General features: G+C 44.1%; 1 protein-coding gene across 2 annotated transcripts in view; it reads right to left on the reverse strand.

The window, feature by feature from the left end:
- Window positions 1-23268, reverse strand: part of CAP1 (cyclase associated actin cytoskeleton regulatory protein 1) — a 29172-nt gene that overhangs the window by 2070 nt on the left and 3834 nt on the right. The window contains exons 2-12 of one of the 2 annotated variants that reach the window (XM_087728243.1): window positions 15465-15586; window positions 13018-13118; window positions 11185-11262; window positions 10413-10556; window positions 9090-9175; window positions 7770-7875; window positions 7472-7652; window positions 6366-6556; window positions 4504-4627; window positions 3323-3405; window positions 2586-2729 (exon numbers count right to left, since the gene is read on the reverse strand). In XM_087728243.1, the coding sequence (XP_087584369.1) occupies window positions 2586-2729; window positions 3323-3405; window positions 4504-4627; window positions 6366-6556; window positions 7472-7652; window positions 7770-7875; window positions 9090-9175; window positions 10413-10556; window positions 11185-11262; window positions 13018-13118; window positions 15465-15576 (1350 nt within the window). In that variant the 5' untranslated portion in view covers window positions 15577-15586. Of the gene's footprint in view, window positions 1-2585; window positions 2730-3322; window positions 3406-4503; window positions 4628-6365; window positions 6557-7471; window positions 7653-7769; window positions 7876-9089; window positions 9176-10412; window positions 10557-11184; window positions 11263-13017; window positions 13119-15464; window positions 15590-23268 lie in introns of both variants that reach the window. The other variant, XM_087728244.1, reaches the window with a different exon arrangement.

A 23268-nucleotide genomic window follows, 5' to 3' on the forward strand; every position in this document is an offset into this window, starting at 1 on the left:
GTCATAAGTCACAGACTATCACCGTGATGGTGAACCTATGGCACACGTGCCAGAGGTGGCATGCAAAGCCCTCTCTATGGGCGCATGCACACATGCGTGAAGGGCGGTGTGCATGCAAGCATCGCATTTTGGGACGCACGTACATTTGCACACTTTTGGCACTTGATCCGGAAAAGGTTAGCCAACACTAGACTATAATATCCAGCCACTAGAAGGTAAAGTGAGTACAAACCCTACTAGAACTGATGTAGTTATGTAGTTTGGTAATGAAATGTCTGCAAGAAAACTCAACTCGGAGAGAACCAAGGACCTCTCATTTTAACCTGGAGCTACAAATATTCTCCTCTATCGGAACTCATACTTGCAAACAGATTCCCTATTACCAAAAATGGTGGATGGCCTTCTCTTTCCTTGAATTAACAAATTGCTGAAGCCACACAATGTTTTCACAAGCCACTGAAAAGAAGCTATATACTCAAAACACACAGCTTGGTTCATCAGTTTGAGGAAAGACAATGTCATCCGCCATTTTGGGTAATAAAAGCCTATCAGAGCTACAGGTTGTCCGTCAAATCAGATGGTCTTAACTCAGGGACTTCCTTTCTCTTTCAAGAACTGGATTTGAATACTCCTCATTCTAGCCTTCCTGAAGCAGACACATTCCGGCTGTGCCATTTCTGGCTGGAAATTCTTGAACTTTACAGCCCCCACTCATTTTGAGGATGGTTACCCTCAAGACAGTCAAGGTTTTGGTTTCTTTAATTTCCATCTCCTTGGCTGGGTTCATGCAGTAGGTTAGTTATTAACCTAGCAGAAGTGTTTTCATGTTCCGACAGGCTTCCCAAGAGCCTGAAGCAAACTCCTGGTCCGACAAAAATCTCTTTTATTAATTTACTGTGAATTCTGCTCATTCACATCCAGCAGAGTCTTTCAAGGGAGGATTTACACTCACAGAACTTATCTGGCTTGGAGAGCTGCCAGGCCGATATTCGCAAAACATGGCAAGGAGTCTCGGAGAGTCACAAACCAATTAAGTGAACTAATTGTCTCCTGCAAACTCCACTCCCCTTTCGCTCATTTATTCCCTATGGAAGGGGCATTCATCATCCATCTGTGACCTTACTCTCAAATTTACCTCTGTTCTTTAGCTGTTCCCTTCATCTAGCAACTCTTTCCTTTAGCTGTTTAGCTTCGTCTAGTATGCGCATACTGGGAACAGGCTCCAGCTGTTCGTCTGCCTCACTGATTTCTGACCCTGGCAGAGGGCTCTGGCCTCCTCTCTGCCTCCGACACAGAACCCTCATCAGAGCCTTCCCCAGACTCTAGGAGAGGCCCTTGTTCCTCCTCAACCTCCTCACTGTCCGAATCGGCTGCCAGCTCTGCTGGCCACTGGTGGGCCACAACACTGCATGACATGCTCAGCTCACATTATTTTTGGTAGCTGGTGCATGAACCTAAATCCATAAGCTAATTTTAGCTAGCTTTACATTTCGCTCTGTTTGCACATTCAGAAACTGAGTTAACTAACCAGGTGCAGTTATGCTGCGTGACTTTAGCTGGGGGCATTGACCTTTGCCAGTGAAAACCTGTTCCCCCAGTTAAAGAACCGAGAACATCTGCTCAGGAATGCAATTCTCTGAAACCATCACCTGCTTCAACACGAGAGGGGATGTTTCTATTAGAAGTACAGGTAGCCCTCGATATACAACTGTTCACTTAGCAACCGTTCAAATTTACAGCCTGTCTGAAAAGGGGAAGTTCCAACGTTCCAACAGCCAGTAACGTATTTTTGGGAGTATAAGACTCCCCGGAATATAAGATGCACTAAGATTTTGACAAGGCAAATTTTTTTAAAAAAGGTTTTGCACTCTGCAGATTTCCCAAAAATGGCCTGTTTTTCATCCAAAAAAGGGCACACAGAGCCTCTAGGAAGCTTTCAGAGAGATCCTGGGGGCTGGGAAGGCAGAAATGAGTGAAAAATGAGCTGGTTTTTGCTCATTTTTGCCCCCCCCCCCCCCCCAGGAGTACTCTATAAGCTTCCTAAAGGCTATGCATGCCTTTTTTGGATGAAAAACGGGCCCGTTTCCACAAAAACCAGGCCGCTTTTGGGAGGTCTGCAGAGTCTGCCATTTTGGTGAAGGGGCCGGGCTTTCGGGAGGCAAAAAAATGCTGTATTCAGTGTATAAGACGCACCCAGATTTTCAGCCTCTTTTTTGAGGGGAAAAGGGGCAACTTATACTCCAAAAAATATGGTACTTTTCCCACTAGCCATGTGACCAAATTTCAGGTGCTCAGCAAAGTGGCAGTATTGCTATCTGCAGCATCATGCAGTCACGTGATCACATTTTACGATAGCTAAACCTAACTAGCTGTTACTGCTAGCAAACGATGAGTTTGCTTAACGACTGCTGCAAAAAAAGGTTGCAAAATCAGGTCAGGCATGTGATCAATCTATTTTAGCACCGTCGCAACATGCGACCATAATGGGCAGGCTCCATTACCGCCTTATGTTGAGGACTAGCTATATTTCTGACCCCTTTTCAGCTTTACTGAACATCCCCTTCCGAGTAATATGGAAAACTCACAAAGTCACCGCTCTCTGTCGGAACAAGAACGTTCATCTCCGAGGACTTGGCACTAACAATCTCGCAATCTAGAGAGCTCTTGCTCAAGTAGACTTGACAACCGTCTGTCTTGTTGATGGAAATGGTTGGCACTTTACCCATTACCTAGTAAAAAAAAAAGAAGATCCTGGTGAGAAACAGCCAAGGGCTCCATCTCCTACAGTGAGACTGAGCAGCATTTTTTTCTTCTGTGGAAATCACATTTCCCTCATGGTGCATTTAGAAGCTGAAAGGCAGACAGGAGTAGAGGAACCAGCAGGAGGAGAAAGTCCAAAGCCAGAAACTGAGATTCATTGGTCTCTTCTTCTGAACCTCCTTTTTACACTCTCCCAAGAAGGGGCGTATGGATTCATGAAACCAAGAAGGGGCATATGGATTCCTGAAACCAAGAAGGGACGTATGGATTCCTAAAACCAAAAAGAGGCATATGGATTCCTAAAACCAAGAAGAGGCGTATGAATTCCTAAAACTAAGAAGGGGTGTATGGACTCCTAAAACCAAGAAGGAGCTTATGGATTCCTAAAGGACTGCAGAAATTTGGCTAAGGGTCACAGCTTGACCACTCCTTCCCTAAATGTAAGATAGAAATGAAAGGCAGGAAGGAGAGCTGCAGCATTTCCATCTCTAACACGGGCAACGGTTTGAGATACCTGGTGGGAGAAAGTTACTGTCAAGATGAGACGAACCAGAGAAGTTACCTGAATTTGAATATCACGGCTGTTGATTATCTCAACAATGCCCACCACATCATCAAATACCAGCCCAAGCTTCTTACAGTTATCTGCAAGAGACACACAGAGAGAGAAATGAGACTAGCACGGAGAGTTTCCTTTAAGAAGATAAACCTCAACATAGCTATGATCTATTGTTCGTTCACTGATCCTGGGGAATCCAATATAAAAACTTCCCCCACAATGATCAAATGCAAGAGAAAGAAAACCAAAAGCACCACCATCACCATAATGCTGAGCACACATGGATACATTTCAGTAAGGAAGTCTCCTTAGAATCAAACTCAACTACTGACTCCATAAACAACAACTTGTAGTTTTCCGGTCAGCAGCATGGAAGGGGTTAGTCATTCCTTCCTTTCAGATAACTTTTGCCTAGCCTAAAATGTCAGAATTTCCTGCAGGTCTGAAATCATCTCAATCAGGGGTGTCCAACCTTGGTGGCTGGGGGATTCTGGATGTTGAAGTCCACAGGATGCCAAGGGTGGACGTCCTTGATCTTAAATGCTGCCTTCTAGATGTGTCTTATAAAAAATCAGTACATCTATCTGATATATCTGAGATCTTTCTACAGAAGTTAATTTCATCACAGAAGAATACGCGTGAATCGACATGTGTGAACCAGCCCCTAAAGCAAGCTCTACTTGGAGCCAAAATGGCTTCAGAGTTTAATGTTGATTTTGTTTTCTATCCTGTTTCCAGACGGCTCAGACTTCCAAATCATTTTTCCTAGCAATTATGTTTCCTATCCAACTTATTGTTGTTAGTTACGAAGTTGTGTCTGACCCATTGCCACCCCATGGAGAATGTTCCTCCAGGCCTTGCTGTCCTCTACCATCCTCTTGAGTCCATTTAAGCTCATGCCAACTGCTTCGGTGACTCCATCCGGCCACCTCATTCTCTGCCTTTCCCTTCTTCTTTTGCCCTCAGTCTTTCCCAGCAACAGGCTCTTCTCCAGAGAGTATTAGATGTATCTTAGAAGGTCCTAATGCCACCACTTAATCCTCAATTCGGTAACTCAGATAGTGTCATCAACACAATGAACACAGGCAGGGGGGGCTGATACGCTACGGCCCCTGGGTTTGCAAAGAGTTGGACACAACTTTGTGACTGAACAACAAAATCCCAAAGAAGAGGTGTGACCTTACCCAGCGTGATGGAGTTGATCTTGCCTTGGATACGGAGTGTACTGTTCACACATTTGTAGGCATAGACCACCTGCTTCAACTCTGTGTCACTGATCACCAAGTTGGAGGCATTCTCTTGGTTCTCCTAAAGGGGAACAAGCAGCTGCTATTATGCAAGATTCCTCCCCTTCTCTAGATGCTAACAGGAGCAGCAGAAACAAGGATGAATTACACACAAAAAATCCACCCACAGGCTGGTGGAGGCTCCACCGCATGCACTTGACTAACTGGGCATCAGGCTAAGAGCTCTTAGCTCAATTGCAGATAGTAGTAACACACTGAGGGAGAGGCACAGAACCCAAGTTCTTATCTCATGTTGTGGCCCACCAGTGGCCAGCAGAGCTGGCAGCAGACTCAGACAGTGAGGAGGTTGGGGAAGAACATGGGCCAGTCCTGGAGTCTGGGGAAGGCTCTGATGAGGGCTCTGTGTGCACATGCGCAGAGTTGCAGATGAAGGGAACAACTAAAGAACGAGGGTCGACTTGGGAGTAAAGCCACAGGTGGACAATGAATGGCCCTTCCCACAAGGAATAAAAGAGGAGCGAAAGGGGAGTGGAGCTTGCAGGAGACAATTAGTTCATTTCTGCATTCTTGTCCAGTATTGCGGCGTCTGAAAGATATCGGCCTGGCCACTCTCCAAGCCTGATAAAGGTCGGTAATTGTGAACTATCTTGAAAGACTGGGAGAAAAAAGACTTGGCTGGAGAGGATTTCATTGTAAATTAAATAAAAAGGGTTTATTGGGGCGAGGACTCGCCTTCGTGCTGCTGGAGAAGCCTGGGCCAGAACATCTCATGGTAATTCTTAATGGGCAAAATCCGGGCCAGAATAATTCAATCAATATTTAATTTTACAGTTAGTCCTTGACTTACAACCGTAGTTGAGCCCAGAATTACAGTCATATCATGGTAGTCATAAAGTGGCTTGCTATGTGAATGTGCCCTTTTTTTTGCGATGGTTGTTAAATGAACACCATGATCATTAAAGGAGTCTGTTTCCTCCCATGGATGTTTTTCACCCAGAGGTCAATTGAAACTTTGAACGACTGCTAAGTGAGAGCTACCTGTAGTTACCTTTCCAGGTACTGGAAGGTTTTGTCCTGGCTCTACCTCCTCCTATTAGAAAGGGGGCTGCCCCACCCAATGTGCCTCTTGAAGGCCAAGGGCTTGAAAACAAAGGACAGTAATCGCACTTAGATTTATATACCGCTTTATAGTGCTTTTATAGCCCTCTCTAAGCTGTTTACAGAGTCAGCCTCTTTCCCCCAACAATCTGGGCCCTCATTTTACCCACCTCGGAAGGATGGAAGGCTGAGTCAACTTTGACCCTGTGAGAACCGAACTGCTGGCAGTGAGCAGAGTCAGCCTGCAGTACTGCATTCTAACCACTGCACCACCAGGGCCAAGGAAAGGAAGGGAGAAATAGCAATAGCACTTAGACTTACATACTGCTTCACAGTGTTTTCCAGCCCTTTCTAAGCGGTTTACAGAGTCAGCCAATGACCCCCAACAGTCTGGGTCCTCATTTTACCCACCTCAGGGGGATGAAAGGCTGAGCCAACTTGAGTCTGGTGAGATTTGAACTGCCAAATTGCTGGCAGATGGCAGTCAGCTGAAGTAGCTTGCAGTGCTGCCCTCTAACCACTGTGCCACCTTTGCTGTTATGGGTGCACCACCTCAAGACCGTAAATTGTATTAACACAATTTATACACTCTCATGCACACAAAGGGATTTCCCAGGTTTCCTGTCTGATAGACTCTTTTAAACTGAGAAGGCTCTCTTGCAAACTATCAGCATCCCAAGGCAAAACACTTGCCCACTCACCACTCTCCATTTCTTGCCTTCTAACTCCAGCATGGGAGGCTCCTTCTTTGCAGGCAATTTGGAGGAAACGTTGACTGTGCAGGCAGGCTTGGCAACTGTGAACGGTTTGGGTCCCGTTCGTACAGGACCCCCTTGGCTTTTCAGCAACGGGTTTTTGTGGGTCTTCATCTCATCGGACACGTGTTTCAAGCCTAGGGGGGGAAAGCATCATTGGAAGGGTTCATACCTTTTGCTAACTCGTCATGTGTTGGGTTGTCTTTGGAACTTAAAACACTGGGCTAACGACCACAATGAGCCCCAAATTGCTATTGCTAAGCAAGACAGTTGCCAAGTAAGTTTTGCCTATTTTACAACCTTCCTTGTCACATTTGTTACGTTGCAATTATTAAATTACTGTGTTTCCCCAAAAATAAGACATTACATTAAGCACAGCTAATTAAACTCAGTGTCCTGTGGCACTTATTTTGGGGGTCAAAAGAAAATAAGACCCTGTCTTACTTTCTTTTGACCCCCGAAATAAGCGCCACAGGACACTGAGTTTAATTAGCTGTGCTTAATGCAAAGAAAAGGAAAAAAAAAACCTGAAGTTCTGGGGTGCAGAATTCTGAAGATGCAAGCAACGATTCCAATTATTTCTTTTGGTCATGTTGCCATGGCTGCAGATTTGGGAAATGTAACTTTCTAGTTTCTTTATTTCCTCAAAAGGCTTTGCAAGCACAGATGAGTTGAATTTCAACTTAATCTGCTCCCAGAATCTCTTTCGTCTGTTGCAATTTTGAGGCCAGGTTGCTGTCCAAAAGACATTAATTTGTTTTTGGTTGTAAACATCCAAGTTGCCCTATCTTTAGCCCCACCAACCATCTGTCCACATAAGAGAATTAACATTTGTGACATTTGGCAACCTGTTAAAACAAGCAAAACTGGGTTATGGAATGCAGTGAAAACTGCACCCTGCAGAAACTCTTATCCCCTGGACTAATCCTCTGCATGGCTTTTTTTTTTGGGGGGGAAATTTTAAAAAAATGTATCAAGAGTTTGAAGCTGAAGAAGCTAGCTTCCAGAATCACGGCTAGTTGACTTGTGGCTGAATTAATCAATATGCCTACCAGAAGTGATGGCTTCTCCCTGGTTGAGCTCAGCAAAAAGTGCTGAGCGGGAGATAGAGGAATCTGAACCAGAACTTGGGGAGGCAGGTGCTGGAGGGGGAGGCGGGCCAGGGGGAGGGGGTGGTGGGCCACCACAAGCAGGAGCCCTAGATCCATTTGCTGCATCCGTCGGTTGAGGTCCCTGGAAGGATTGGGGGGGGGGGGAGAAAAAGAACATCCAATTAGGCCATTTGCTAAACAGACAAATGAAAATATCCCAAGGAAGCACCTGGAATATGGATGTGCAGGTTGTACTCACCGTTTTGCTCCAGGTGAGCCCAGTGGTATGGTACTGCTTGATGTACGCCTGCAGCTCAGTCCAGATACTGAGATAAGTCTTCACCCAGTCCACATGTTTCTTATCACTAGAGAAGGAAGATTCAGACATAATTGGGCTGGGTCAGGGCTGGACTGCTGGGGGGGGGGATTTCGGGAGAACCTCTAGCTAAGATTCTGTGCAGTTTGGAGAACCCCCAAATCCCACTCCTGACTGGCCCCGCCTACCCCTCCCCTCCCAGGAGTCCCCACGCAGCCCGTTTTGGACGCAGGTAAGTGCAGGGGGCGCGTGGAGGCTTGTGGAGGGTGAAAAATGGGCCTACCGTAAGTTTGGTAAAGGCCTCCGGAGCGTGGGGAAGCCATTTTTGCCCTCCCGGAGGCTCGAAAAAACCCTTGGGGGCCCAGGGAGGGCAAAAAGCCCTCCCTGGCCATAGTACAGGAGGCCGACTAGGCCATGCCCACCATGGCCACCCCCACCTAGCAAATGGGCAGAGAACCCCTTGCTAAAAATTTGGAAGCCCACCATCTGAAATTCTGCCTATAACAGGGGTTTTAGTTTTATTACCTCCATTTTACAGATAGGACTGATTGGAAAAAGTGACTCCTGGAAGCTTTTTGGCAGGAGAAGCAAGCTAGCTATCCCAAAGGTGCTTTTTTCAAGAGGCAACTGGACTTTCTGAGGGTTTTTGAAGAGGTTTCGCTTCTCATCCAAGAAGCTTCTTCTGAGCTCTGAGCTGAAAAAGCTTCTTGGATGAGAAGTGAAATGTCTTCAAAAGAAAAACCAGACAGTCCAGTTGCCTCTTGAAAAAGCATCTTTGGGACAACCATGACCTGGATGACTTGAGAATCTTCACAGACATCAACTGAACTTTCGATAATGAATATCTAAAGCAGGGGTGTCCAAACTTGGCAACTTTAAGACTTGTGGACTTCAACTCCCAGAATTTCCCAGCCAGCCATGCTGGGGGAAGGAAGAAATGTCTGGACCAAACGTAATTTCTAATGTTGGGTTTTCCCCCGTTACCAGAGGGAGCCCCCTTGTGGAGTACTGTGAAGCTGTAACCATGGCAACTCCACTGCACTGTACAGTAGAAGCTATTTAAAGGCACAGCAGGCTGCATCTTAACACAACACCCACCCCGAGGAGTGTTAGGGGTGTCTTACCCCTACACTATTTGTTTCCAGAGAGTAAGTCATCTGTGTACCAAGTTTGGTTGAAATTGTTCGAAACATTCCAGAGTTATGCTGGAACACACACACACACACACACACACACACACATATATGGTGGGAATAAACGTACACATCTTTATATTCTTTAAGGACTCGATTGCTGTAAAACATGGCAGCATCTGTCATTTCCTTCACATAAGGGCCTGGCTTGGGGGCCTACAAGAAAACAAAGCAATACAGAAAATAAGCCTTTCATCTCAGCAGGAAAACCAAAGCCACGTGATTTTTAAAACCCAACCATTTTAATTTAACCAATTTACTTCCAAAGATCAGAAAAATGGTGCACAAGAAGCAATTTACAGGAGAATATTGGTAACATTCCAACTGTTCTATATAAAATAGAGTATAACAAAGCAGAAACCATAATAGGTGTGCAAATTCAGCATCCTTAACCAGCACAGAATTAATTCAATCCTTTCTAACAACAGCCATAAGAATCAAGTACATTTTTGCTATTTTCCTGGAAATTTTAGTTGGAAATTCAACGAGGACCTTGAGTTTTGGACAAAGCCTCATGGTGAGTAGGGAGAGGAGTTATGATCTCTGTACACCAAAGATGATAAAGGGAGCAGTGGAGTAACTCTAGAGATCTGACTGCAGTCAAACAGACAGAAATATTCCTCTTAAGAGGTGTGTTATTTCTCTCTTCTCCATCAACATTCAAGACTGACAATGGTAATCTAAACGATCACCAAGTAGAATAACAGAGTTGGAAAGGACCTTAGAGATCTTCTAGTCCAACCCCTGCTTAGGCAGGAAACCCTACACCACTTCAGACAAATGGTTATCCAACATCTTCTTAAAAACTTCCAGCATTGGAGCATTCACAACTTCTGGAGGCAACTTGTTCCACTGATTAATTGTTCACTGTCAGGAAATTTCTCCTCAGTTCAAAGTTGCTTCTCTCCTTGATTAGTTTCCACCCATTGCTTCTTGTTCTACCCTCAGATGCCTTGGAAAATAGTTTGACTCCCTCTTCTTTGTGGCAACCCCTGAGATATTGGAACACTGCTATCATGTCTCCCCTAGTCCTTCTTTTACTCAAACTAGACATACCCAGTTCCTGCAACCGTTCTTCATATGTTTTAGCCTCCAGTCCCCTAATCCTCTTTGTTGCTCTTCTCTGCACTCTTTTTAGAGTCTCTACATCTTTTTTACATCATGGTGACCAAAACTGAATGCAGTATTCCAAGTGTGGCCTTACCAAGGCCTTATAAAGTGGTATTAACACTTCACGTGATCTTGATTCTATCCATTTATGCAGTCTAGAACTGTGTTGGCTTTTTTGGCAGCTGCTGCACACAGCTGGCTCATATTTAAATGGCTGTCCACTAGGACTCAGAAAAGCTCGGAGCAACTTTGCATGGAGAAGTTTTGGTCCCCAAATCCTTACCATGGCGACCCAGCCTAGTGCAGGGATGCTTTCGCTAACTGTCGAGAGGTGGTTGAAGAATTTGCTGCCACGGTTCTTCTCCCTGAAGTTCTGGACCACTTGGATCTGATCCGATATTGGCTTCAACACGACGGAGAAGTTACTCTGCAGGTGCAAAAGTAGGAAAACCAAGAAGTGAATTATTTATGCACCCAAATCCTCTTGCTGCCCAGGGTTCTCCTTGATCATAATTGATGGCTGCCTAGTCCCATTGAAGGACACGGTGGCTCAGTGGCTAAGACGTTGAGCTTGTCGATCAGAAAAGTCGGCAATTCGGTGGTTCAAATCACTAGCGCCGCGTAATGGAGTGAGCTCCCGTTACTTGTCCCAGCTTCTACCAATCTAGCAGTTCGAAAGCATGTAAAAATGCAAGTAGAAAAATAGGGCGGTGCTCATCTCTGTTTCAAAACCGAAGAGCCAGCGCTGTCCAAAGACGTCTCGGTGGCCATGTGGCCAGCATGGCTAAATGCTGAAGGCACACGGAATGCTGTTCCCTTCCCATCAAAGGTGGTCCCTATTTTTCTACTTGCATTTTTTACATATTTTCAAACTGCTAAGTTGCCAGAAACTGGGACAAGTAACAGGAGCTCACTCCGTTACACGGTGCTAGGGATTCGAACCGCTAAACTGCGACCTTTCTGATCGACAAGCTCAGTGTCTTAGCCACTGAGCCATGCACTCCATGTATCACTGTAAACAAGCACTATAATTCTAAAGGTTTTTCTCCACTTACTGCTATGGGCTGCTGGCACTGTGATGCTGTCATCAGAAGAGTTCTCTCGGTCATTAATCCAGCATGGACCATCTCAGCCTATAAGAGAAGGAGAAACAGACAACTGTATGAATTAGCTGCAATGATTGGTTGGCAAAATAGAATTCCAAGATTGACTGACTTGTAAGACAGGCTATATATATTGTTTCTTACATTTGCATGCAACAAGCAAAGGTAATTTAAACAATGAAACGAACAAACAAAAATAACATTAAAACAATAGCCTCAGGACCTTATGACAGAAAGTTTGCAAGGATGACTAATATAAGTCAAAGCCAAAGGCCTTAAAATGCTGATACACCCATTCAGCATGGTGCAAATCACCCTGTAACTAAGATTTGATATGCCTATTAATAAAGGCTTGAAGACTTGCTGGAGAAGGAGAGAGGAAAAATGGGCTTTGCAAGAGAAAAAGTGGAAGAGAGAAGATTTTAATATATTGTGATTGTGTATCTAATTTCATAGGGGATGGGGAACTATGAACTGGCCTGTATTGGCTGAAGGAAGATTGGGAGTTAAAAATCTTTTTTTCCCCAATCTCTTTTCTATTTCTATTCTTTTCATGTCTTTTCTCTGATTTTCATTTGCATTATTATTTAGTATTGCAAAACTGGCTAACAATGGGTATTTTAAAAACATCAATAGATTATGGACTTCTCTGAGCTTGTTTGCTTGTGGGTCTTTCATTAATTAACTAGGCAACATCACAGGTCTTGCTGAGAAACCCCCAATTCAATCCTGAGTTACATCTTTCTCTTCTACTGAAAGTTAATATTTTCTGCAATTTCTCCTAAAGCCTGGACAGAGATATTTTAGAAATAGGTCAGTGCTGGTGTAATATGCTGCAGAAAAGGAAGGAAATTTAGTTTCAATCTCACTTCAGGAAAAAAACACACAATCCTTTGGGTAGTCTCAATGCTCCTTGCCCCACTTAGTAGCTTATTTTATATAAAGTTTCCCCTCGCACATATGTGATAGTCATTAACAACTCTAGGGGGCGCTGCTCATCTCCATTTCAAAGCCGAAGAGCCAGCGCTGTCCGAAGACATCTCTGTGCTCATGTGGCTGGCATGACTAACACCAAAGGCGCACGGAGCGGTGTTATCTTCCCACCAAAGGTGGTCCATATTTTTCTACTTGCATTTTTACATGCTTTTGAACTGCTAGGTTGGCAGAAGCTGAGACAAATAATGGGAGCTCACTCTATTACGGGGCGCTAGGGATTTGAATTGCCGACCTTTGTGATCGACAAGCTCAGCGTCTTAGCCACTGAGCCATCGCGTCCCACTAGCTTATTTTATAGGCCTACCCTAAGAATTTCAGTAGAAATATCCCCATTCTCCTGTCTGGGCAGGTATCTAGAAAACACAACAGCTAGTAGCTCAAGAAATGTATGTAGTATCCTTTTGCACAAAAACAATAACCATGAAAATATAATACAGGCCAAGTGCCTATTTTTAATTTCAAACTTGTTCCTCAGTAAATTGAATTTTCTATTCTGGAGAGATTTGAATGTGGCATGCCAAAATTACAGCAGTCTTCAGAATCTAAACATTTTTGTTTTCTTTTGCAGTCTCAGGCCGCCAAAGTTTTAGGACTGCCAGCCCCCCCACAAAGTATATGAATGGGGTCTACATGGTCTCCCTTCACCATTTATTGTGTGAGCTTGGTCATACCACCGTAGTTTCTGGGCAAAAAGCCCGTTAGCCTCAATTGATTGCCTGCCAAAGATATTAGGGGTGGTGTATTTATGTCCACTCAAAATAGGAAACAGGAAGGAAGTGTGAGTCATACGTGTTTTTGGACTTCGCTGCCAATTTCTCTGCTGATCTTCATGTATGCAGCCACTGGACCTGCCAAGAGCTCATCAAAAGCTTGCACAAACTCAGCAACTCCTGCAGAAGGAGAAACAAAGCAGATGAGAACTCGTAGATGAGGCCTGTTGCACTTCAAACATGCAGTAGGATTTTGAGCTGCATTAGTGGCATAGATACAACCTCCAAGAGGGGCCTCAATGGGTAAATGCAGCAACACCCTTTAAAAGCAGTTGTATTTTTTCCAGGTTCATGCATGTCATCCCAGGAAAGCTGCAGCTGGTTTTATGGGGCTACAAACAGACTAGAGTAGGGGTGCCAAACTCAAGGCTGTTGAGCCAGATCTGGCCTGCAGGGTGCTTAGATCTGGCGCACAGGGACACCCTAGAAACAGTGAAGGACCAGCCTTGTGGTGCCTCTGCCAACAAAAATGGAGCTCGGGAGGACCATACTCTGATTTTTGATGGCAAAGCGCTTGGGCCACCACAGGCACCCCCAACATGAGTGATGTCGAGCTGGCCACAGGGTGGGCTGCTGGGGGTTTGCAGCGGCTCGGGAGAACTTCTAGCCAAGATTCTGTGCAGTTTGGAGAACTCCCAAATCCCACTCCTGACTGGCCCCACCCACCCCTCCCCTTCCAGGAGTCCCCATGCGGCCTGTTTTGGCTGCAGGTAAGTGCAGGGCCTGCGCGCAGCCTTGGGGAGGGTGAAAATCGGGCCTACTGGAAGTTTGGGAAGGCAAGAAATGGGCCCATTTCCGGACTTCAGGTGGCCTCTGGAGCTTGGAGAGGCCGTTTTCTCCCTCTCGGAGGCTCAAAGCCTGCCGACCCCGGGAACAGCACAACACCCCCCCCCCATGGTGGTACAGGAGTCAGCTTGGCCACGCCCACCCAGCAACCAGGCAGAGAACCCCTTGCTAAACGTTTTGAACCCCCCCCCCCGGCCATGCCCTTCCCCAAGGTCAAACACAATCCTGATGACATCCCTGGACTTGAGTTATATGTTTCGATAAGAGGAGGAGTTGGGAAGGAGAGTGAATTTGCTTACCAGGGCTGGGCAGCTGCTTTGGAGTTAATCTCCAAAAGATAATTTGAAGTGCAAATTATCTTTGGGAGATTAACTCCAAAGTGCTGCTCAACCTTAGTAAGCAAATTCATTCCCCTTTCCAATTACTTTGACTCCCAAAAGATAGCATTTCCTTTCCTAAACTTTGTGCCCCTCAAGCATGATAAGACTACAGTCCACTCCGCCATGTGGTTGGGGCACCCACACAATTTCACAGGGTGCCCTATATGTAGGCAGTGTTTTTCAGCGGGTGAACACATTTGGATTGCCGAGAGCATATTGTGGGTGCTCTCACAAAAGACCTGCCATGTGGGCATGGCCAATGCCAAGGAACTAGTTTACTCTTCCCCCTCTGGCTGCCTCACAGGCCCTCCTACCAGTTCCATTTATCATCATTGGAAACTGAATGCAGATGCTGCACGCTGACATTTTGCAGCATGCTGGCTTCTCTTTCTTTAATTAGGAGAAAGAAAATCAAGGAACAAACACTCTGATATTGGCAGCATGCAGTAGCATTCTGTGCTTAAAAAGGAAGAAAGGGCACCCCAACGGGGCTGTGGGGGAAAATAGGAGGAGGAAGATAAAAATTACTTGCTGCCTCGAGCATAAAAGCAGTAAAGGTGAGATGAAAAATGAAACGGATGGAACAGAAGGGAGGGAGGGAAGTAGTAGTCAGATGGATTCCCAAGAAAGAGGGGGTGATGTCCAGAAGAATAAGAGACAACTCAATTCAGATGTTTTGTGTGAGAGAAAGAGGATGAAGACAGCCCTTCCCTAACAGTTCTCTGAGTATGTTGTAGATGCAGATCATTTATTTCAGTTTGGCAAGAGTTTGTCTATAGGAAACAATAAAAAATTCAGCTTGGAAGAATCACCAGGAGTCTTGGTTGCTTGGGCCTGGCATTGATCAAACTCATTAAGGTGGACAAGAAATGGACATGCACAAGAAAAAGAAAAAACAGAAACATCAAGCTCCAAAAAAGCTTAAACCTTATCTATGTGGGTCGGGGAGAGGGAAGGAAGGAAGGAAAGACAGAGAAAGAAAGGAAAGAAACAAAAAGAAAGAAGGAAGGAAAGACAGAGAAAGAAAGGAAAGAAACAAAAAGAAGGAAGGAAAGAGAGAAAAAAGGAAAGAAAGGAAAGAAAAGAAAGCGAAAGGATCGATCATATCTGACCACTGCATAATGCTATTATACATTTTTGATTTAGAGTTGGTGAGACTTGCTGTACAGGGAAAGGAAAGGGAGCTGGTAATCTGGTAACAGACAGGGCCAGAGGCACACTGCCCAAATAAGCTCACAGGACCAGAATGGAGTCAGCCTCTTGGAATATCAAAGGGTATCATCTTGCACAGGGAGCTTACCTTTTGGGGTGCCATCCCCATGGCTACCGTGCACGCCAGGACCACGAGACACCATCTCCAGTCGCCCCACAGCTTTTTCCAGTCGTTCAACTAGACTCTGCAGCTCTGTCATCTTTCAGCACCTGCTAAATTCAACCATGGCGTTAGGAGGAAGCTAATGCAGCTCGTACCGAATCCTATTTCAGGGCCTTTTGTGTAACAACCTGAGAGCCAAACACTGAAAAGAAGCTTATTTACAGAATACTGACAAAAAAAACACAACAACCCCTCTCCACTGAAACCGGGCCCAGAGCAGAAATGCAATATTCACCGCTCAGCAATTACACAGAGATAAACATGTGGGTGAACCCAGCCAATGTTCTGCATGTGAAGCGGTGCAGCTTTTCTCTTGGATGTACAATAAAAATTAAACAGATGGAAGTAATGGGAACATTTTAATCTCTAAGCCCCTTGTCCTTGTGGAGGTATCTGTCAATCTCTTCTGCATTCATTCTAATGTTTTAGCTTGGCTGGGGATCACCGGTTGCTGAGTTTGTATTTAGACCCAGAAAGTTGTGGGTGTTTTGCCTTTCTTATCCCACACAAGTACTCGCCTCCACAATCACATGGACGCTGATCCTAAATGGCTTCCAATTTTCATCCATGGGGGGGGGGAGTATTTGAACTTTGGGCAGATCTGGAGAGTCAATTACGTGTGGGTGGAAGGCTGTACATGGCCTTCAAGTAGCCAGCTTGGGGGGCAGCTCCACATTGGGTCATACTAGGACAAATGATTAAATGACATTTTAAACGGAATGTGATTAACATAAATACTTTCTGGCAGGCTGCAGTTTGGAAGAAGTATTTCTGAGGCCTGAGCTAGTTTCAGCTTCCTTCTCCGATTCATTAGAGAAGCTGGGCATTTCAGGCTTGAAGGAATCCACTGATTTAAGAATCTCCTTGATCTTAATGAATGGATTCCATATGCATATGCATATCTGTGCATATAATTTTATTAGGTAAAAGTAAAGGTTCCCCTCACACATGTATGCTAGTCATTCCCAACTCTAGGGGGCAGTGCTCATCTCCGTTTCAAAGCCGAAGAGCCAGCACTGTCCAAAGACATCTCTGTGGTCATGTGGTCGGCATGACTAAATGCCAAAGGCGCACGGAACCTTCCCACCAAAGGTGGTCCCTATTTTTCAACTTGCATTTTTACGTGCTTTCGAACTGCTAGGTTGGCAGAAGCTGGGGCAAGTAACGGGAGCTCATTCCGTTATGCGTCGCTAGGGATTCGAACCGCTGAACTGCTGATCTTCTGATTGACAAGCTCAGCATCTTAACCACTGTGTCCTGTGTATAATTTTATTAACAGTCTGGCATAACCAATTTTATTGTATACATGATATACAATGACAATAAAGGCTATATTATACTATAATAAAATTCAATACAAGTCAGAGAAAAAGAATAAAGAAGTAAAAAGCGCAAGAAAAATGATGGAGAAGTAAGAAAGGAAACACACCAAGAAGTGACTTTCAACCTTTCCCATAAATAAAAACAAATGCAATGATTCTTCATGCTCTCTAAGGCTGCAAACATTTATCGCTTCATCGCCCATCCAATCTCTTATCTAGAAACAAATCCATAAAACATCTTTTCAGTCCTGATGTCAGCAGAAACTCCCAAGAAGAACATGCACTGCTTTAACCTTGATCAGACAATCTAACTTTATATTCCCTTCCTTTGACTTTTAAGGTTCGTAATTGCTTCAAGATTTGACTTCTCTTAATGGAGGGATTCCTTAAAAGGAACAGCCCTGTTCTTTTAGCTTACAGCAAAGCCAGGAGGTGGTCTGGGAAGCAGAGAAATCTTGTGCAAACATGAGATCTCAAAGCCCAACTTCCAAATTGGGGCAATGGTTTCAGCTAAATTAGCCTGCCAGGCTTAGGGTGGGCATGTGCCAAGATAAACAGGTCTCCAAGATAAGAAACAAAAGCACCCTTGTTTGCTTTTTCCTACCCAACCTCATTTTCCAAGGAATGCTAAATAATGGATGGCGGCTTTTGAAAGCTATCTTCCCTCAATGGAGGACAAAACCTGCTGTATCTTTATAAATGGGAGGCCCTTTATATTCCTCAATCCCATCCATCTCTCAATTTTATGGAAATGCCAAGGACGACCATGGGCCAGCTACTTTTTAACCACTTATGCCATTTGATCAATGAATCATCCCTTTCTATTGGAACATGAATCCCAGCTCTAGTCAAAGTAAAATCTTCTATTGGTTAGATCTGAAAATGATGTTTGATCCACTATCACCCCCTGCAACTACTGTATTTTTCAGAGTATAAGACGCACCTTTTCACCCTCCAAAAAGAGGGTGAAAATCTGGATGCATCTTATACACTGAATACAGCATTTTCGGCCTCCCAAAACCCCACCTCCTTCACAAAAATTGATGTGCAAATGGTTTGAGAGGCCTGCAAAGTGCCCCTGGGGGCTGGGGAAGGCAAATGCAAGTGAAAAATAGCCCTTTTTACTCATTTTTGCCTGTCTCCAGCCCCCAGGAGCACTCTACAAGCCTCCTAAAGCCTATGCATGCCCTTTTTTGGACAAAAAATGGGCCAGTTTTTGCTTGTTTTTGCCCCCCTCCCCCCAGCCTCAGAAGCACTTTGCAGGCCTCTCAAACTCTCTTCATGTCCCGTTTTTCACGAAAAATGAGGCTTGCAGAGGGTTTGGGAGGTCTGCAGAGTGTAAAAACTTTTTTTAAAAAATTTACCTCTTCAAAATCTTGGTGCGTCTTATACTCTGAAAAATATGATAACTCTGCTCCGAGTGTCTTTAGAAAGACTTCAGACATATTCATGTTTTAAATTCCACATTCGTGGGATGTGAAACAAAGGCTCTCAAGGGAGTGAAGCAGGGCCTGAGGCAGCTACTAATGCGATACAAAGGATGGCAATTCAGACCTACCCACCCTTAATCACAGTGCCATCTCACGCTCTATGAGAAAAGATGTTACAACAGGGTAGCACAAGTGGGTTGGTGGGTGGAGACCCTTGGAGGACAATGGTGTGGACTGCACTTGAAGAAATGAACAACAGTCCAGGTAGTCCTCAACTTATAACTATTTCTTCAGTGACCGTTTGAAGGACTGAAACAAGTGACTTATGACCGGTTCTTATGACTGTTGCAGGATCTCCATAGTCACATCCTCAAAATTTGGACGCTTGGCAACTGGCATGTACTTATGACAGTTGCCTTATCCCATGTGATCACCATTTGCCACCTTCCCACTCAGCTTCGGACAAACAACTCAATGGGGGAAACCAGATTCACTTAACGGTCTCATGATTCACTTCCTTGCAGTGATTCACTTAACAACCATGGGAAAAGGTCATAAAATGAGACACAACTCACTTAACTGCCTTGCTTTCAAGACTTTCAAAAGGAATTTTTTTTGCTTACCAGCTAAAACGTTGGGCTCAATTGTGTGGTCATAAGTTGAAAAATACCCGGGTAGCTCAATGTGAGGTTGGCTTAACCCAGCATGGCTGTTCTGACCGAGGCTTCCCAAGAGCACGAAGCAAACTCCTGGTCCCGACAAAAAACCCTTTTATTAACTGACTGTGAATTCTACTCCTTCACATCCAGCAGTGTCTTTCAAGGGAGGATTTACAGTCACAGACCTTATCTGGCTTGGAGAGCTGGCAGGTTGATATCTGCAAAACTTGGCAAGGAGCCTTTGAGAGTCAGGAACCAATTAAGTGAACTAATTGTCTCCTGCAAACTCTACTCCCCTTTCGCTCCTCTTTTATTTGCTCTGGGAGGGCTATTCATCGTCCACCTGTGGCCTTACTCCCAAGTCGACCCCTGTTCTTTAGCTGTTCCCTTTGTCTGGCAGCTCTGCGCATGCGCACACTGGGAACAGGCTCCAGCTGTTCTTCTGCCCCATTGATGTCTGTCTCCGAAGGCAGCTGATAACTGGCATACGGCTCTGGCCCCCTCTCTGCCTCCGACACAGAGCCCTCATCAGAGCCTTCCCCAGCCTCCAGGACTGGCCCACGTTCCTCCCCAACCTCTTCACTGTCCGAATCTACTACCAGCTCTGCTGGCTGGCCACAACAATGGCAAGACAATGTCTGGCTACAGTACTGAACTGCAAGCTATTCAATCCCGTTTCAGTCCAGCTTATTGCGTTATTCATAGCCACCCAATAAGGAAACAAGAGTTGCCTGAAGCAACACTTTGCTTCCAAGTCACCGCATACGCCTCAAAGAGGAAGGTCGTTTCCTCATTCCTGTAACAGAAAACTCTTTTAACTTCCTCTTTGCAGAAAAAGCACTGATACCTAGGGTGTTTCGTGAATTCAGAAAAAAGTTGCTTTTCACTAAGCTTTAAGCTGCCGCTTATTCCCAAGCTTTTCCTTTAAACTTTGCCAGCTCTGGAGAGAGCATGTGAGTATATGGAATATTTACAGAATTGATGGATATCAGCTGTTAGGAAAGGGGATTTTTCTTCCAACTAAGCGGATTACACAACTTCAGAGTTTCTATCCTCATCCAGTATCCAGGAAACTAGACTGGAAAACTAGGATACATTTTCCAGAACCAAAGCAATTTGCTCATAATCACTGGTAAATTGAAGATAGGTCTGAGTCATGAGTCTGTCATCTGCACCCCTATTACTATCTGGTTTGGTTCTGCAACCCAACATGACAGACACAGACTTCAAAGGATAATCAGAACTGCAGAAAAAACAATGGCTACCAACCTGCCTTCAATCGAGGACCTGTACACTGCATGAGTCAAAAAGAGGGCTGTGGAAATATCTACAGACTCCTCACATCCTGGACATAAACTGTTTCAACTTCTACCCTCAAAAGGACGCTATAGGGCACTGCACACCAAGACAACTAGACACAAGGACAGCTTTTTCCTTCCAGAATGCCATCACTCTGCTAAATAAATAATTCCATCAACACTGTCAAACTATTCACTAAGGCTGCATTACTATTTACTATTTTCCTATCACCCATCTCCTCTCACTTATGTCTGTAACTTTGTTGCTTGTATCTTTACGATTTATAGTAATATTGTTTCCTGATTGCTTATTTGTATCCTATGACAATCATTAAGTGTTGTACCTTATGATTCTTGATGAATGGATCTTGTCTTTTTATGTACACTGAGGGCATTTGCACCAAAGATAAATTCCTTGCGCGTCCAATCACACTTGGCCAATAAAGAATTCTATTCTATTCTATTCGTCATAATCAAAGGGAGGGATCAAGGGAGAGTAAATCAGTTTCTCAATAATTCACAGCAAACTTTGGTGGAACATTTCTGGAAAAATTTAACTATGCAAAATGTAGAATGACCCACCAACCACACGGAGAGTGAGTTGATATACACCTCGACTTACAATTCGCTTAGTGACCATTCAAAGTTACAAAGGCACTGAAAAAAAGTGACATGATCATTTTTTACACTTAACGACCATTGCAGCATCCCCATGGTAATGTGATTTACATTCGGCCCCCTTGGCAACTGGTTCATATTTATGACGGTTGCAGTGCCCTGGGGTCATGTGATCCTTTTTGCAACCTTCTGACCAGCGAAGTCAATGGGGAAACACCATTCACTTAACAACGGTGGCAAGAAAAGCCGTAAAATGGAGCAAAACTCCCTTAACAAATTTCTCACTTAGCAACATACATTTTGGGCTCTGTTATGGTCAAAAGCCAAGGACTTCTCTATTAGAACTATGGCCCCTTTATATCCTGTGGACTTCAACCCCCAGAATTCCTGACCAGCCATGCAGTCATAAAGGGACCATAGTTTCTCCCTCGCCCCAGTTTATGCCATAATGTCATGTGGGGCTTGACTTTGTGCATTCTATGTACAGAGACATTTTGATTTGTAAACTCCCGTTCCTGGCTTAGTTGCACAATGTCTGGAGGTTCATGCAAGACTTAAGGCACCCAAAATAATTTCAAAAAGACAGACCATGTTTTTTGGTCTTGCTCACTTTGAAGGAAACTCTACAAAATGCCAAAGAAAAGCTGTTGGCTGCACTCTTTTGAATTCTTTGCCTTGTAGCAATTTGTGAACCCAGACAATTAAGGACTGTTCAACAGAGCATGCTTTAGAATGCAACACTGTGCGCTGCCATACTTGATTAAGATATCCCATCTTTATTTTATGCAACCCACGACAGCTGAGTCCAAGTGTACTGAACCAAAAATAATCAAATCATATTTTGGGTGAGTGCAATGTATATATATCCAATCATGGGTGGCTTTTTAAAAAACAACAACATGGCAGCAACTAAATTTCAGCTTAATTGCTTCAAACAAAATTGGATTGTTGAAAAAACACACACAACACAATTCATGCATCATATTAAGCCAAAAACCAGATAAAAAACATCATGGATTTGCACAACATACAAACCCTTTCCATGGTGACAAATATTATTTACCCAACGTTAGAAAATCAATTATCATTTCTGACAAGTATTAGCTAAGACGGTCATTTTAATTTTATTAGAACTGAATAGTGCATCACTCTAGCAAAGCATGCACAGAGGGGGGGAGGGAGGGAGGTGTTTCCAGTTAATAAATACTATTCTTGGTATTCATAAATCTGAAGTACATATTTTAATGGATACAAATACTACTTTCCTCCATGTTTAAATAATTTGGAGAGGCACTACCTGCATTTCATTAAAACAAATTAATATCTGTTAACAGAATAGACTGGTCTATTACTGCACACCATACTGGTCTGTTTGAACAACAAACCCCATTTTCTCCACCAAGCTGAGCTTCAAAGCTGCAAGCAATTGCTTCTAATCCTGAGGAATCTTTCAAACTGTTGCAGGCCTGAAGCTAGAAGCGCACCCAGCCCTATTTGGAAACAGACACCAGAAATATTTTCACAAAATACCAAGAAAGTCTGCACTGGCCTCCAGAATGTGAAACTTCCCTAAGTTTTTCCTACGCTCAGACAGGGGCATTTTACCAATGCATACATTTTTCAACCACATCCAATCTTTGCCTTCCTACTTGGAAGCAGTGGCCCTTGCAGAGTTTAATTATTAATGGCACGAAGTCTATGAAGAAGCAATATAAAATATTGTGTAAAACATAAATGCATAAATCCAAGTATATCTATGGCACCCAGTTTGTATAATGTTAAGGCAATGAACCAGAAATCAAGCGTTTGCAAGTTTTAGTCCTGATATGGGCACGAATCCAGCAGGGTGACCTTGGACCTCTCTGTTTTTTAGCCCTAGGAAGGAGGGCAAGGGCAAGCCACTTCCAAAACCAGTGGCAAGAAAACTGCCTGGACAACTGCCAGCAGTCAAGATTGATTTGAAGAGACACGTTAAAAATTCTACCTATATTGAGAACTCAGATTTTCACAAACTATCACTGATCAAGTAAGCCCAAGGTTTAAAGGGACGGAATGTTTCTGAATTAAGCAGCTCTACTTTTAATTCTTTTAATAATAAAAGACTGAGGGCAAAAAAAGAAGGGAACAACAGAGAATGAGGTGGTTGGATGGAGTCACTGAAGCTGTAGGCATGAGCTTCAATGTACATCAGAGGATGGTAGAGGGCAGGAAGGCCTGGAGGAACGTTGTCCATGGGGTCACGATGGGTTGGACACGACTTCACAACTAACAACAATTACTTTTAATACCATCTAAAAAAGATTGCATCAAAAAATTGCAAACAGGAGACTTTACATACTGCAACTTAGTCACATATTTCTCAGTGCAAATGTAATATTTAAACTAGCTACAGCTTCCACAAA

The sequence above is a fragment of the Thamnophis sirtalis genome, unplaced genomic scaffold, assembly GCF_051295495.1.
Source record: "Thamnophis sirtalis isolate CommonGarterSnake01/CBP01778 unplaced genomic scaffold, rThaSir2_p1.2 scaffold_13, whole genome shotgun sequence".
In the NCBI taxonomy this organism is placed as follows: domain Eukaryota; kingdom Metazoa; phylum Chordata; class Lepidosauria; order Squamata; family Natricidae; genus Thamnophis; species Thamnophis sirtalis.